The sequence below is a fragment of the Ranitomeya imitator genome, chromosome 9 (assembly GCF_032444005.1).
Source record: "Ranitomeya imitator isolate aRanImi1 chromosome 9, aRanImi1.pri, whole genome shotgun sequence".
In the NCBI taxonomy this organism is placed as follows: domain Eukaryota; kingdom Metazoa; phylum Chordata; class Amphibia; order Anura; family Dendrobatidae; genus Ranitomeya; species Ranitomeya imitator.
The window spans coordinates 140565914-140579081 of record NC_091290.1 but is presented as its reverse complement, the minus strand read 5'-3'; the positions used below and the strand labels follow the sequence as shown (position 1 = coordinate 140579081).

Below are 13168 nucleotides of genomic sequence, written 5' to 3'. Positions count from 1 at the left end.
CTGGCTTTCAGCTATGTTCATAGCTAAACCGTTCCGACTTTCCTCCATCAGATTTAACCCCTTCACGCCCCCCTGACATACTCAAGGGCTCGTTCGCATGAAAAAACGGACAGATGTTTTTGTTCGGCGTTTGGTCCGAGTGTGATTGGTTTTTCTTGCGTGCGGAAACAAAAATTTTTTTTTTTTCTTATAAATCTCTATTCTTTTTCTACCTAGCGCTGTGCCTCGCTCGGATGGCATCTGAGTGCAGTTCGATTTTTGTCACGGGCCCGTGGCGAATTTAATCTGACACTCGGAACAATAGCGGACATGATTTTGTGGAGATTGCTCCATCCACGAACAATCACGGACGGACATGTGAATGGGGTTATTCACTATTATTAAGGCCGGGATCGCATGATGAGCGTTATATTAAAGTCAGAACGACAGCAGGTGGGAGCTTTTGGGACTGTTACCCCCATCATCCGACACCATAATAATGAAAATACCAGGGCTGCCGGTCTCATCTCTGGTCTAGAGGAACTAGTGACCGCTGCTGCCAATCACGCCATCCTGACCCAATAGGAGACCGGCATGGGAACAGGAGAGGTGACAGACTGCTAATGTTCGTTCTTACTTATAACATTTTCAATATTTTTTTTCTCATTATTTGTTGTTTTTTACGTTTATATTATATTTGAATGTATCATTATATTATATATTTATATACTAGATTTATTTAGATAGACTTATACTTATCAAATGTATTGTTCAGATTATATTTATGTTGTATTCGTTGTTATTCCATTTCTATTATTTATATTTCTTCATCTGTTATAGACAATGAGAGAAGCAGTTGCCCATAGCAACCGACCAAAAAGGTGCACTGGAGTCGGGCTGTGATTGGCTACCACAGATAACGCCTATTAAAGGGAACCTGTCACCCCGTTTTTTCAGATTGAGCTATAAATACTGTTAAATAGGGCCTGCGCTGTGCGTTACTATAGTGTATGTAGTGTACCCCGATTCCCCATGTATGCTGAGAAATACATTACCAAAGTCGCCGTTTTCGCCTGTCAATCAGGCTGGTCTGGTCAGGTGGGCGTGTTCACAGCGCTCTTTTCTTCCCCAGCTTTCCGTTGGTGGCGTAGTGGTGTGCGCATGTCCAGAGTTCCGACTTCCCTGCGCCCACGTGAAGACACAGCGCGCGATCTGCGCTGTAATCCCTTGCATCGGTGGGGGCGGCCATCTTCCTGGGGCCGCGCGTGCGCAGATGGAGTGCTCTGCTGCACGGGGCTTCAGGAAAATGGCCGCGGGCAGCCGCGCGTGCGCATTAGAGATCGCGGCCGCCATTTTCCCAAAGCCGAGATGCAAACTCGGCTTTGGGAAAATGGCCGCCGCGATCTCTAATGCGCACGCGCGGCATCCCGCGGCCATTTTCCTGAAGCCCCGTGCAGCAGAGTACTCCATCTGCGCACGCGCGGCCCCAGGAAGATGGCCGCCCCCACCGATGCAAGGGATTACAGCGCAGATCGTGCGCTGTGTCTTCACGTGGGCGCAGGGAAGTCGGAACTCTGGACATGCGCACACCACTACGCCACCAACGGAAAGCTGGGGAAGAAAAGAGCGCTGTGAACACGCCCACCTGACCAGACCAGCCTGATTGACAGGCGAAAACGGCGACTTTGGTAATGTATTTCTCAGCATACATGGGGAATCAGGGTACACTACATACACTATAGTAACGCACAGCGCAGGCCCTATTTAACAGTATTTATAGCTCAATCTGAAAAAACGGGGTGACAGGTTCCCTTTAACGCTGGGCTTATACCTGCAGTGACCACATGTCACCACCAGAGGGCGCGGCTGCGCACGGGTCACGTGGTGCTGGCATCCCGCAGCAGACACTCTGCGCTAAGAAGTCGGGTCGGACATGAAGCTGCGCTCCGCGCTCCGGGATCTCCTGCGGGGCCGCACGTACAGCAGCTCCGCCGCCGGGGCCCGGGATAGGATCCTCACCCTGCAGTCCATGAACCCGCAGGTCCGGGCGGTGGAGTACGCGGTGCGGGGACCCATCGTGCTGAAAGCGGGGGAGATCGAGAAGGAGCTGCAGCAGGTGAGACGGGGCGGGGGACTACAGGTCCCAGCGCGGCTCTGACTGAGCATCCAGGGAGGCTGCATGTCCCAGAATTAGGAGGATGACACCGGGGGCAGCAGAGCTGTGTCTGCAGAGGAGCCGCCTCCGCTCTGCTGCATCTGCCTGGTTGCATCATCCCTGCTGCCTGCAGACCCCCGACAGCTGCTCCTAATGGGGTCACACGGGTGCTGACTGCGCTCACAGGGTTAATAGGGGTCACCCCCGGAATATTATATATCCCCCATAGATAAATATAGATAGATAACTGATAGCCAGATAATAGATGATAGCTATAGATAGATAATAGACTAGATGGTGGCCCGAGTCTATCGCATCGGGTATTCTAGAATATGCATGTCCACGTAGTATATTGCCCAGCCACGTAGTATATTACCCAGCCACGTAGTATATTGCCCAGCCACGTAGTATATAGCACAGCCACGTAGTATATTGCCCAGTCACGTAGTATATTGCCCAGCCACGTAGTATATAGCACAGCCACGTAGTATATTGCCCAGTCACGTAGTATATAGCACAGCCACGTAGTATATTGCCCAGTCACGTAGTATATTGCCCAGCCACGTAGTATATAGCACAGCCACGTAGTATATTGCCCAGCCACGTAGTATATTGCCCAGTCACGTAGTATATTGCCCAGCTACGTAGTATATAGCACAGCCACGTAGTATATTGCCCAGTCACGTAGTATATTGCCCAGTCACATAGTATATTGCCCAGTCACGTAGTATATTGCCCAGTCACGTAGTATATTGCCCAGTCACGTAGTATATAGCACAGCCACGTAGTATATTGCCCAGCCACGTAGTATATTGCCCAGTCACGTAGTATATTGCCCAGTCACGTAGTATATTGCCCAGTCACGTAGTATATTGCCCAGTCACGTAGTATATTGCCCAGTCACGTAGTATATTGCCCAGTCACGTAGTATATAGCACAGTCACGTAGTATATTGCCCAGCCACGTAGTATATAGCACAGCCACGTAGTATATTGCCCAGCCACGTAGTATATTGCCCAGCCACGTAGTATATTGCCCAGCTACGTAGTATATAGCACAGCCACGTAGTATATTGCCCAGTCACGTAGTATATTGCCCAGTCACGTAGTATATTGCCCAGTCACGTAGTATATTGCCCAGTCACGTAGTATATTGCCCAGTCACGTAGTATATTGCCCAGTCACGTAGTATATTGCCCAGCCACGTAGTATATTGGCCAGCCACGTAGTATATTGCCCAGCCACGTAGTATATTGGCCAGTCACGTAGTATATTGCCCAGTCACGTAGTATATTGCCCAGCCACGTAGTATATAGCACAGCCACGTAGTATATTGGCCAGTCACGTAGTATATTGCCCAGCCACGTAGTATATTGCCCAGTCACGTAGTATATAGCACAGTCACGTAGTATATTGCCCAGCCACGTAGTATATAGCACAGCCACGTAGTATATTGCCCAGCCACGTAGTATATTGCCCAGCCACGTAGTATATTGCCCAGCTACGTAGTATATAGCACAGCCACGTAGTATATTGCCCAGTCACGTAGTATATTGCCCAGTCACGTAGTATATTGCCCAGTCACGTAGTATATTGCCCAGTCACGTAGTATATTGCCCAGTCACGTAGTATATTGCCCAGTCACGTAGTATATTGCCCAGCCACGTAGTATATTGGCCAGTCACGTAGTATATTGCCCAGCCACGTAGTATATTGCCCAGCCACGTAGTATATTGGCCAGTTACGTAGTATATTGCCCAGTTACGTAGTATATTGCCCAGTTATGTAGTATATTGCCCAGTTATGTAGTATATTGCCCAGTCACGTAGTATATTGCCCAGTTATGTAGTATATTGCCCAGTAACGTAGTATATTGCCCAGTTATGTAGTATATTGCCCAGTTATGTAGTATATTGCCCAGTTATGTAGTATATTGCCCAGTTATGTAGTATATTGCCCAGTTATGTAGTATATTGCCCAGTTATGTAGTATATTGCCCAGTTATGTAGTATATTGCCCAGTCACGTAGTATATTGCCCAGCCACGTAGTATATTGCCCAGTTATGTAGTATATTGCCCAGTTATGTAGTATATTGCCCAGTCACGTAGTATATTGCCCAGTCACGTAGTATATTGCCCAGTCACGTAGTATATTGCCCAGTCACGTAGTATATTGCCCAGCTACGTAGTATATTGCCCAGTTATGTAGTATATTGCCCAGTAACGTAGTATATTGCCCGTAGTATAATGCTCCATGCAGTTATGGCCCCATAGAGGCCAGCTGGCCTCGACCAATCAGCAAGGCGGGATTTCCGAGACAGACAGACAATTAGACCCATAGACAACACAATGGCGGCACTTGACAGCAGTGGAGGACAACAATGATGATTCCAGAATTCGCGGCAGACTGTGCCCGTCGCTGATTGGTCGAGGCTGCCAGGCGACGCGGGATTTCCAGGACAGACAGACAATTAAACTCTTAGACAATTATATATATATATATTATATTATATAGATAGATAGATATCCCCCATAGATAAATAGATAGATAGATGATAGATAATAGATATTTAATAGATGATAGATAGATAATTTATAGATAATAGATTAATAGATTGATAATAGATTGATGATAGATAGAACAGCTCAGTGAATGGAAACATTTTGAGTTTTTCAAAATCCCTTGCTGTACAGATAACATTGCTTTTCTTGCCCTTTTCCCGGTCCAGTGCTGCGTCTCCACTGCTGCTGTGATTTCTGTTTGTCTGCAGCGCTGTCATCACGTCATAAGCGCTGCAGCCGATCACTGAGCTCAGCAAATCCTGCATTCTTCCAAGACTTGGGAGATTTTTGGGAGCTTTGTTTTGTCAGGCTACGCCTGTGTCCTTGTGTTTAGCCCCAGCAGATTGAGATTGGATGTAACTGTAACAAAGCCTCAGCTGTGAGACGTTTGGGGTCAGGACCGGGGTTTCAGCTTTGGATTCTTCACTGATTGTTGCAGATTTCATGCACAAGTTTTACATTGAGAGTCGGATGCGAGCTGCCGGCTCATGAGGCTGACACTTGTCTGATTTCTTAATTCTGGGGTGGGGGAGGGGTAAATAAACCTCTCAGTGAACGAGCCTCTTGTCTGCGGTCTATTTCTGGCGCTACAGACAATTTCTTGGCTCGCTAGTCTTCTCCCTCATTCTGTATATACAGACACGAATCATTCCTATAACTGTGGATGGAACAGTAATCATTGATCGTCTTACTGTAACACCAGCCCGTCACTGGTAACTGCCAGCGTAGAGGGTGAAAGGGGGTCTTCTCGTCTTCATGTATGGGGATTGTCGGATAGTACTTGTAAATCCGAGCAATTTTGCAATTTACTGCTTTGTAAAATTCCCAGCCGTTCTTGAGATATTAACACTTTTCTTTTTGTTTGCAGCTCGTTGCCTTGGAAACCGACCACCGCTGCTAATCAGCATAACATGCCCAGTGCTTACAGGCTCTTTTCTATTGAGTTTTTAAGTGCTGCTTTGATGCTAGTGAAGATCTTAGGAGCGTACTGTTATCTCTTAATCCCTGCCAGCTTCTGCGCAGTGCTCACAAGCTAGACAGCAGCGGTGGTCGGTCTCCTAGGCAACGAGCTGTAGCCAAAAGAAAAGTGTTAATATCTCAAGAACGGCTGCAAATTTTAACAGATGGTAAATTGCAAAAGTGATTGTTTTTACAAGCTCTATCCAATAATGTGCATATATGAAGAGGGGGGAAAAAACCCTTTAAATCAAGATGGCACCTAAGTACATTCCAAAGCACAACGGGCACACCCAGTGTCATGTGACCTTCCATTCAAACTGCGTATACCGCCATATTGAAAGGGAAGGAGCCCAGAGATGTCCAGTGAAAATGCCGCATGCAGAGCATCAGTCAGCTCACTGCCACTATAGCTCCCCCCGCAGGGGAAATGAAGAATTGCACAGGGTCCATTGCAATGAGTGGACTGTTCATGTAAAGTATGGATGGGTCCTCCAAGTAAGGGACGCTCTTGGTAGACGAGGGACTGGAATGGTGGAGACCCTCTAATGCCCAGAACTGCAGTGAGGACTGACCCTTAAAGAGACACTAAAATAGAGATGTGATTCGCTTCGCCAGGAGTGTTACGTGACCGTGTCCCTTTAAGACGCTCATGCCTCTCTTCGGAATCTGTGCAAAAGCAAGAAAACGTCTTGAATGTTTCGACCTTTATTGAGAATAAAGGTCGGGATTTTCCAAGATTTTGCAGGATTTTGGCTTTTGCGGGTCCGGGACATTCTCTGCGGATTTAGACATTTTATTTTTAGAGAAACGAGATGTGAGAGAAATCAAAGGGTTCATTGTAGGAAAGGCAGTTACCATGGCAACACCTGCGTCCTCGTCCCCGTGGCCACGGAAAAGTGGAGGATGGAGTGTAGCCGCTCAGGTTGTCGGCCAACGTGCCGCAGACTCTGAATGGTAGGGAGACGTCCGGTGCTGATATTCATGAATCAGGCGGATCAGGATGAACACCGGTTTAGTCGATACTTGCATCATATTTATCACAGTGATCGGTCTCTTCTTTAGGGGATCAAGAAACCGTTCAGCGAGGTGATCAAGGCCAACATCGGCGATGCGCATGCCATGGGGCAGCAGCCAATCACGTTTCTCCGGCAGGTAAACGCCATTATGTCTCCCCACACTTCCACTTTGTGCCGTCGTCTCCATCTTGAATGTGTGTATTTGTGTTTGCTCCGCAGGTCGTCGCCCTCTGCACATATCCCGATCTGTTAGATAGTCCGCGATTTCCACACGATGCCAAGGACCGGGCTCGGCGCATCCTGGAGTCGTGCGGAGGACAGAGCCTCGGTGAGTGGCGGGAAGTAAAATATATGTGATATCGCCGGAAAGGCGCACGCAGGAGGGGACGGCGCACGCAGGAGGGGACGGCGCACGCAGGAGGGGACGGCGCACGCAGGAGGGGACGGCGCACGCAGGAGGGGACGGCGCACGCAGGAGGGGACGGCGCACGCAGGAGGGGACGGCGCACGCAGGAGGGGACGGTGCACGCAGGAAGGGACGGGGCACGCAGGAAGGGACGGGACACGCAGGAGGGGACGGTGCACGCAGGAGGGGACGGTGCACGCAGGAGGGGACGGTGCACGCATGAGGGGACGGGGCACGCAGGAGGGGACGGTGCACGCATGAGGGGACGGTGCACGCATGAGGGGACGGTGCACGCATGAGGGGACGGGGCACACAGGAAGGGACGGGGCACGCAGGAGGGGACGGTGCACGCAGGAGGGGACGGTGCACGCATGAGGGGACGGTGCACGCATGAGGGGACGGTGCACGCATGAGGGGACGGGGCACACAGGAAGGGACGGGGCACGCAGGAGGGGACGGTGCACGCAGGAGGGGACGGTGCACACAGGAAGGGACGGGGCACACAGGAAGGGACGGGGCACGCAGGAGGGGACGGTGCACGCATGAGGGGACGGTGCACGCATGAGGGGACGGTGCACGCATGAGGGGACGGGGCACACAGGAAGGGACGGGGCACGCAGGAGGGGACGGTGCACGCAGGAGGGGACGGTGCACACAGGAAGGGACGGGGCACACAGGAAGGGACGGGGCACGCAGGAGGGGACGGGACACGCAGGAGGGGATGGCGAACGCGAGAAGGGGACGGCGCATGCTGGAGGGGATGGCACACGCTGGAGGGGACGGCGCACACAAGAAGGGGATGGCGCACGTAGGGGGAACAATGTTGCAGGACAGAGCAATAGTTCATGCAGGCAGAGATAGTGCACACAGGAAGGGATGGCGCACTGCTGGAGTGGTGGCGCATGTAGGGGGAGCGATGGTAGACACATGTCACTTCTTCTCCATCCAGCCCCCCAATCATGGAGGGCCCCCACACTTGTGATCACTTACAGCGCGCCACCTCTCACTAGCCACACTCTCGTTTCCAGGTTCCTACAGCGCCAGTCAGGGGGTCACTTGTATCCGGGAAGATGTGGCCCGGTATATTGAGCGGAGGGATGGGGGGGTCCCTGCAGACCCCGATAATATCTATCTCACCACTGGAGCTAGTGATGGCATTGCGGTAAGTTCTGCTGATGTAGATGGATACAGGACCCCATATGTGATGTGTGAGGGTCTCCTGCTGGTTCAGCTTCTGCCACGTAGATCCATGTAGGTCTCCAGAGATGTGACCTGTCCGCTGTGCTGCCGCCTGCTATGATCTGACCATATAACAGTCCCCGGTGTCTGTTCCAGAGTATCCTGAAGATCCTGGTGTCGGGGGAGGGGACGTCTCGGACGGGGGTTATGATCCCCATCCCCCAGTATCCCCTGTACTCGGCGGCCATATCTGAGCTGGACGCGGTGCAGGTGAATTACTACCTAGATGAGGAGCAGTGCTGGGCGCTGGACGTCACTGAGCTGCGGAGGGCGCTATACCAGGCCAGGGAGCACTCCAACCCCAAAGTGCTGTGCATTATAAACCCAGGAAACCCCACAGGTAAGTGCGTGGGGGGCTCTGGGGGTCCGCTGTGTGTATCCTATGGTAATAAACCGCTCCTTGTACAGGACAGGTGCAAAGCCGCCGCTGCATAGAGGACGTCATTCACTTCGCCTGGGAGGAGGGGCTGTTTCTTCTGGCGGACGAGGTGAGGACACATTGCATTTATTAAAGGGTCCGCCGGGGACCCCTCATCCACCCTGATGTTCTGCCTTTCTAGGTCTATCAGGACAATGTCTACTCTGAGGACTGTCAGTTCCATTCCTTCAAGAAAGTCCTGTACGAGATGGGACCAGAGTACAGCAGCCAGGTGGAGCTCGCCTCCTTCCACTCCACGTCCAAGGGCTACATAGGAGAGTAAGTGCGGCCCCAGCCAAGGACGGCAGAGCGGACCCCGAAACACACTCGGACCTCCGACCATAAACTCGATGAGACCCCAGATAGGACCTCAAACAGTCAGACCTGTAAATCCTCTGGGACCCAAGATCGGACTTCTAAAAGTGCTGGTACCCGAGACTGGAGCCAAAAACTAACTCAGACCGGACCCCTGAACTTACACACTGAGATTCAAGACCACACCAGTGAACTAACACACTCAGATCCCAGACTGGACCCCTGAACTAACACACTGAGACCCCAGACCGGACCCGTGAACTAACACACTCAGATCCCAGACCGGACCCCTGAACTAACACACTCAGACCCCAGACCAGACCCCTGAACTAACACACTGAGACCCCAGACCGGACCCGTGAACTAACACACTCAGGTCCCAGACCGAACCCCTGAACTAACAAGCTCAGATCCCAGACCGGACCCCTGAACTAACACACTCAGATCCCAGACTGGACCCCTGAACTAACACACTCAGACCCCAGACCAGACCCCTGAACTAACACACTGAGACCCCAGACCGGACCCGTGAACTAACACACTCAGACCCCAGACCGGACCCCTGAACTAACACACTGAGACCCCAGACCGGACCCGTGAACTAACACACTGAGACCCCAGACCGGACCCCTGAACTAACAAGCTCAGATCCCAGACCGGACCCATGAACTAATGCTCTAGGACCCCTGTACTAACACGCTCAGAGTCCAGACTGGATCCCTGAACTAACACACTCAGACCCCAGACCGCACCCCTGAACTAATGCTCTAGGACCCCTGTACTAACACGCTCAGAGTCCAGACTGGATCCCTGAACTAACACTCTGGGACCCCAGACCGCACCCCTGAACTAATGCTCTAGGACCCCTGTACTAACACGCTCAGAGTCCAGACTGGATCCCTGAACTAACACACTCAGACCCCAGACCGCACCCCTGAACTAATGCTCTAGGACCCCTGTACTAACACGCTCAGAGTCCAGACTGGATCCCTGAACTAACACTCTGGGACCCCAGACCAGACCCCTGAACTAACACGCTCACATCCCAGACCGGATCCATGAACTAATACACTGGGACCCCAGACCAGACCCCTGAACTAACACTCTGGGACCCCAGAACTAAGATTCTCGGACCTCTGAACTGTCTTTCTGGGACCACGGACTGGATCCATTAACTCAGTCTGACCTTGGGGTGGTCCGCAGTGAGTACCCCTGGTCACGATGTTTCTGGCACCACCCTTATATTTTGCGGCGCCCTCGTGTGTTGCAGGTGTGGGTATCGCGGGGGCTACATGGAGGTGGTAAACCTGCACTCGGACATTAAAGCGCAGCTGGTGAAGATGCTGTCTGTGCGCCTGTGCCCCCCGGTGTCCGGCCAGGCCGCCATGGACGTCGTGGTGAACCCCCCTCAGCCTGACGAGGAGTCCCACCAGCAGTTCATGCAGGTACGTGTAGTGCAGCCCCCACTACCTGCTCCTTATAGAGCAGGTGAAGACCCCTGACCATGTGATGTCCTTCCAGGAGAAGGCGGCCGTGCTCTCCACCCTCGCTCACAAGGCGAAGCTGACGGAGGAATTGTTTAACCAGGTTCCCGGCATTCAGTGTAACCCCCTGCAGGGGGCCATGTACGCCTTCCCCCGGATCTTCATCCCCCCTCGCGCCGTGGATAAGGCCCAGGTCAGTGTGGCGTAATGCGCCTTGATGTGTTCTCCGCACTACTACTCTCATCATCCAGATGGATAAGTGTCTGCAGCAACAAGCCATAGCCTGCAGCGACTAGTGCGCCACCTGGTGGTTAAAGCACGGAACTGCACAGAAGGAAATCATGTTTCAAGCTGCTGCCGGCGTGATGAACGTGTCTGCACAATTCTTTGAGGCTGAAGGGTTTATATATAAGACAAGACGGCGTTTTATAGGTCTGTAAAGAACAAATGTGTCATTTCAATGTTCCCAGGAATTGCAGATGGCCGCCGACATGTTTTACTGCATGCGGCTACTGGAGGAGACCGGGATCTGCGTGGTTCCAGGCAGCGGGTTCGGACAGCGAGAGGGGACGTATCACTTTAGGTGAAGTTTTTACTTTTATTATTGCTTTTTTAAATTTTTGGTTCAGATTTTAAAGCGCCTAGTATAGGAGAAACCTCTGCTATCAGTCACACATAAATGGCTGATAACAGAGAGTGGTAGCCCGAATTCACCTGGGCTACATTCATCGTCGTCCCATCTGGCTGATAGCAGGGAACAATAGAATGTAGCCACCTCTCCTGCCTTCCATCACTCACGGCAGTTACAAATGCTACTCAGACTAATGGCTGATAACAGAGAGTAATAGAGTGAATTCATTTCTCCTACCTTCACCATTTGTTCCCCTGATGGCTGACAGCAGGGAACAATCGCATGTATGCCTTGCCTTAGTCACTCCATTGAAGCCACTCTCCAGACTGATATGGCTGATAACAGAGAGTAATTGTGCTGCGCAGGCGCGTCCCCGGATAACGGCGTCTCCTTTCTTTTCCAGGATGACCATCCTCCCGCCGCTGGAGAAGCTGAGACGCTTGCTGCAGAGCGTGAAGGATTTCCACGTTCGTTTCCTGGAAGATTTCTCCTGAGCGGCCGGAAAAAAGTCGCGGAAATCGCCGCCTTCACCTTACAGCAGGGAAAGGGTTAAAATGCATTGTGTTTGTGGGGGTGCAGGGATACAACACGAGGACAGAGGGGGTCACAGAGGAAATAAAGCGATCGCCCCCCCCCCCCCCCCCCCGTCTGCGGCTGCAGTGGACGCTGTGCCCCTCCGAGCCGAGGGGCTCCCGGTTACTTTGTTTTTAGACTTTTCTTATTTGTTACAATTGTTTACAAAACACCGGAACCTTCAGCGATAATATGGTAAGAATGGAAGGCAAAGTATCAGAGGACTGTGACCGGGGGAGTCAAGACGGGACCCCCAGAAAATCACTACAAGTGGTGTAACTGGAGTCCGATGGGCCCCTGCGCCAGACACGGACCGGGGGCCCCGCATGTTGTCAGATGGTATGGTTCTCGTAGGGTTCTAAGTCCTACAGAGGCAAATGTGCCGCCCCTTTAATTATGTATCCTGCACTAATCTCCCCCACCCTGTCTATACATCCCCCCCCATCCTGGTACGTGTCCACCCCCCATCCTGGTCTATATATGTGTCCGCCCCCCATCCTGGTATATATGTGTTACCCCCCTCACCCTGGTATATATATGTGTCCCCCTCATCCTGGTATATATGTGTCCCCCCCCATCCTGGTATATATGTGTCCCCCCCCATCCTGGTATATATATGTGTCCCCCCCATCCTGGTATATATATGTGTCCCCCTCATCCTGGTATATATGTGTCCACCCCCCATCCTGGTATATATATGTGTCCCCCCCCCCATCCTGGTATATATGTGTCCCCCCCCCATCCTGGTATATATGTGTCCCCCCCCCATCCTGGTATATATGTGTCCCCCCCCCATCCTGGTGTATATATATGTGTCCCCCCCCATCCTGGTATATATGTGTGACCCCCCTCACCCTGGTATATATGTGTCCGCCCCCCATCCTGGTATATATATGTGTCGTCCCCCCCATCCTGGTATATATATGTGTCCCCCCCCCCCCATCCTGGTATATATGTGTCCCCCCCCATCCTGGTATATATGTGTCCGCCCCCCATCCTGGTATATATGTGTCCGCCCCCCATCCTGGTATATATGTGTCCGCCCCCCATCCTGGTATATATGTGTCCCCCCCCCATCCTGGTATATGTGTCCCCCCCCCATCCTGGTATATATGTGTGACCCCCCTCACCCTGGTATATATGTGTCCGCCCCCCATCCTGGTATATATGTGTCCGCCCCCCATCCTGGTATATATATGTGTCCCCCCCCCCATCCTGGTATATATATATGTGTCCCCCCCCATCCTGGTATATATGCGTGACCCCCCTCACCCTGGTATATATATGTGTCCCCCCCATCCTGGTATATATATATATGTGTCCCCCTATCCTGGTATATATGTGTGTCCCCCCCACCCTGGTATATGTGTCCCCCTATCCTGGTATATATGTGTGTCCCCCCCCACCCTGGTATATGTGTCCCCCCCATCC

General features: G+C 51.9%; 1 protein-coding gene across 1 annotated transcript; it reads left to right on the top strand.

Moving 5' to 3' along the window:
• Positions 1-1875: 1875 nt before the first annotated feature.
• GPT2 (glutamic--pyruvic transaminase 2) lies at positions 1876-12492 on the top strand. Its single transcript, XM_069739264.1, has 11 exons — positions 1876-2095; positions 6718-6807; positions 6891-6999; positions 8106-8239; positions 8413-8656; positions 8725-8804; positions 8877-9013; positions 10320-10494; positions 10571-10726; positions 11004-11116; positions 11568-12492. The coding sequence occupies exons 1-11, from the start codon at positions 1913-1915 to the stop codon at positions 11656-11658; spliced, it is 1512 nt and encodes a 503-aa protein (XP_069595365.1). The 5' UTR covers positions 1876-1912; the 3' UTR covers positions 11659-12492.
• The last annotated feature ends 676 nt before the right edge of the window (positions 12493-13168 follow it).

What these genes read in the sequence shown, in the direction of transcription:
- GPT2 (XM_069739264.1), top strand. Translation starts at nt 1,913, where the DNA reads ATGAAGCTGCGCTCCGCGCTCCGGGATCTCCTGCGGGGCCGCACGTAC. An exon ending in GAGCTAGTGATGGCATTGCG is followed by an intron (nt 8,240 to 8,412) that starts GTAAGTTCTGCT and finishes TGTCTGTTCCAG; the next exon opens with AGTATCCTGAAGATCCTGGT. An exon ending in GAGGGGACGTATCACTTTAG is followed by an intron (nt 11,117 to 11,567) that starts GTGAAGTTTTTA and finishes TTTCTTTTCCAG; the next exon opens with GATGACCATCCTCCCGCCGC.